At 46.2% G+C, this 3518-nt stretch overlaps 1 protein-coding gene across 1 annotated transcript; it reads left to right on the top strand.

Moving 5' to 3' along the window:
• On the top strand, nucleotides 1–2063 carry FPOAC1_002079 (uncharacterized protein; the record flags this gene model as incomplete). The annotated part of the gene is made up of 6 exons (XM_044846666.1): nucleotides 1–267; nucleotides 318–716; nucleotides 784–1029; nucleotides 1113–1275; nucleotides 1335–1666; nucleotides 1737–2063. The coding sequence occupies 6 exons, from the start codon at nucleotides 1–3 to the stop codon at nucleotides 2061–2063; spliced, it is 1734 nt and encodes a 577-aa protein (XP_044712582.1).
• Between the last annotated feature and the right edge of the window lie 1455 nt (nucleotides 2064–3518).

The raw sequence follows: 3518 nt of genomic DNA, 5'->3' as shown, positions 1-3518 counted from the left end.
ATGATCTTTACAGCACCAGCTTATGCTCCGGCCTTGCCATCTCCTCTGCCGCTTCAACAAACAATTGGCGACTTTTGTTTGGCAAAACGGCGTGAAAGACAAGGTGCTTCTGATTCACTTTTCATTGAGGCAGCCATCGATCGAAAATGGACCATCGATGATATTGAAGCTCGCCTTGGCCAGATGGCGGCAGCATTGAGCTCAGCATGGCACATCGTCCCCGGACAGAAGTGGCACAAAACCGTTGCCATCTTGGCTTCCAACTGTGTTGGTATTCGTCTAGCCTGATATTTGAACATAATCTAATTGATTCCTAGGTTGACACGCTGATTCTTTCATGGGCTATCCATCGCATTGGTGGTGGATGTCTCATGCTACAGCCCACAAGCTCAGCTGATGAGATGGCTGCTCATATGGATCGTGTGCCACCATTTGCCATGTTTGTTTCGCAAGACCTTCTTACTCTCGGAAAAGAAGCCTTTCAAAAGAGCGCTTCGTCTTCAAGCGTGCCATTCTACAGCTTCTCAGAGGCCCCCAAATCTCAGCAGACAGCAGTGCCCGAGACATCGCAAGTCTCACTCAAGATATCTACTCTTGATGGTTTGATGGCAGCAGGCAAGGATTTACCTCCATTTGAAAAGACGTCTTTATCTGAAGGCGAAGCAAGTCGACGTGTGGCGTACTACTGTACCACCAGTGGTACATCTGGTTTCCAGGTAAACGTCACTCACTCTCATTGCACCGTGTGTATGTTACTGATCGATTTTTCTTGTCAATTTCTAGCGCGTTGTTGCAATCACACATGAGAACATCATTGCCAGTATTCTTCAGGCTGGATTGTTCATCGAGGCCACAAAAGGACCCGCCTCTGAGGTAACTCTGGCCTTCTTGCCGTTCAACCACATCTACGGTCTCTTGATCACGCATACCTTTACATGGCGCGGTGACAGCACCGTAGTTCATAGTGGCTTCAACATGATGGAAATCCTCATTTCCATTGGTAAACATCGCATCAACACGCTTTACCTGGTTAGTGTCTCCGACTGAACTGCAATTGAGATCCAGCCAGGCGCTCGGCGATATCCTGACATAAGCTGATTACATTGGTGCAGGTCCCTCCCATCATCAACGCTTTGTCCCGTAATGCGTCTATTTTGGATAGATTCGACATGAGCTCGGTTCGATATATCGTTAACGGTGGCGGACCTCTCACAAAGGAGGCCTTCTTAAAAATGCAAGCTGCGCGACCGAATTGGCAAATTATTCCAGGATGGGGTACGTTACAAGTTTTGAGTATCATCTCCTGAGTGAAACAAGCCTAACTCTGTATCTAGGTCAAACTGAAGGATGTGGTATTGGATCTCTCTCTTCTCCAAAAGATATCTTCCCAGGTTCGAGTGGAGTTTTGCTTCCCGGCGTCCGCATCCGACTCAGGGATGATGATGGTCGCATCATCGAAGGCCTTGAGGAGATGGGCGAGATCGAGATTGAATCTCCCAGTGGTCTCCTTGGTTACGTCGACCATGCCGACGAGGCACTCCTCCCACCCCCTAAAGATGAGGAATTCTGGTGGCCAACTGGAGATGTCGGCCTCTTTCGTATGTCTCCCAATAACGAGCAGCATTTGTTTATTGTAGATCGTATCCGTGATATGATCAAAGTCAAGGTAAGCCAGAGAGAAAGCAGAAGCATTCCTACTCACGCATCTATTACAATCACTGACGCACATTTTGCAGGGCAACCAGGTCGCTCCAGGCCAGATTGAGGACCATCTGACCAAACATGCTGCTGTCGCCGAGACTGCCGTCATTGGTATCGCTGACGAGGTAGCGGGCGAAAGAGCTTTGGCTTTCATCGTTCGAGAGCCTTCGTACGCGCGCGAAAAGAGCGAGGCTGATCTTCGAAAAACAATACAGGAGCACAACGATCTGGAGCTGCCTGAGGTTTGTCGTCTGCAGGATCGCATTATATTCGTTGATGAACTCCCCAAGAGTGCGAGCGGCAAGATTCTCAAGCGGGAGTTGAGGAAGCAAGTGACTACTTGGAGTCCTCCAAAGAAGTAGACAGACGATATGTTTGTGGAAACGTGATAGAAAAAGTTAGTCTTGGTCTATAACATCAAAAATTTACATAGCGGAAGCCACCTATCTTATCTCATAGCTCAATTGAACCCTTGTGACTATCATTTGGTACTATGTAATTCTAGATAGATGATCAAGAATCACGATGAATGCAATGCTAATTTATTTGTCTATGCAAACTCTCCAGGGCTAGCACTGCAAAAGCAACAGATATGCTTCATCGTAACAGGAACACATTAAAAAGTCCCACCCCGAAATGAAGGCCAGGCCTGTATTTTGTTAGCTTTCTTATTTGGACATCCTCATTCATTCTTCGCTTCCGAATATAGCTACCCTATACCGGATAGGAACAAAGCTCAAATGACCAACGATGCGATGCAATCACTTGACTAAACAAATAGGTAGGCAATCAGGAGTTTACGTCTATCAGACTACGATTCTTGAACTGAGTGGTAGGCAATGAATTGTGTCACATTTTGACAAAGGGCTGGGACATTATTGGCAAACTTATGATTACCTACTTTACGAGATTCACAAAGCATAGAAACAAAGACAACACCAACCAACTGACTATTGTCTATTTACATCTACCTACCTGGTAGCTGAGCAAATAAAGTAAAAATCTTGGAGCCCATATGGTCTCGTCCCATCGCTTAATACCACTATCGTTGTAGTTGTCAGTATTCCACTCATCAATATTGATTTTTGCTGATGAGAGGTGTGTATCCATCAAAACTGCAGGTACCCACCCGCTAGAAGTGGGACCTGCATAACCGGCGCGTTCAAGTGGAGTGACTGCTGCTCGGCCCGTGCTGAGTCAGAGTTAAAAACTCCCCCACTTCTATATTTACTCCCATTTTGGTCTGGTTCTCATTCTTCTCCTGTAAATATCCCCGCTACCCTTGTTCGACTTCACCATGCACCATGTATCTTCAAGCTATACCACTCGCACCGAAAAACTTCATGTGGCCCCATTCGGAATGCCAGGGTAGTATTGAGGGGAACGTATCATCAAGAATACTCATGTGTTATTGACATGTAACTCATAGGGCGGGTTGACCCGAATGAGCGGAAGGGTCCATAATACCCTGCATGCAGGATGTGCGCATGCAACGCAAATGCTTCTCTCATATTAGCCTCGCCATCAAAGGAACGGACAAGCGCTGTGCTATACAGAGATATCTCTTGCTTACGTGATTATACTTCCGAATCTCGCACATCCAGCCAAGTTCACTACAACTACATCGTGATATCGACTTTGCGACCCTTTTGATGATTAGCAGTTAGCCTTTGAGGTTGGAAGTCTCGCGTACGTCTTTCAGTTCGACCCCAGACATTACCGCTTGTAGACTCCGAGCTATCATTCTTTTTTACCTTATTTTCTTTCCAACAATAATACAATCAGTAATACCAAAAACATAACCGCACTCATCAATC

Source organism: Fusarium poae, chromosome 1, assembly GCF_019609905.1.
Source record: "Fusarium poae strain DAOMC 252244 chromosome 1, whole genome shotgun sequence".
NCBI classification, from domain to species: Eukaryota; Fungi; Ascomycota; class Sordariomycetes; order Hypocreales; family Nectriaceae; genus Fusarium; species Fusarium poae.
This window is presented reverse-complemented; position numbering and strand designations above follow the sequence as displayed.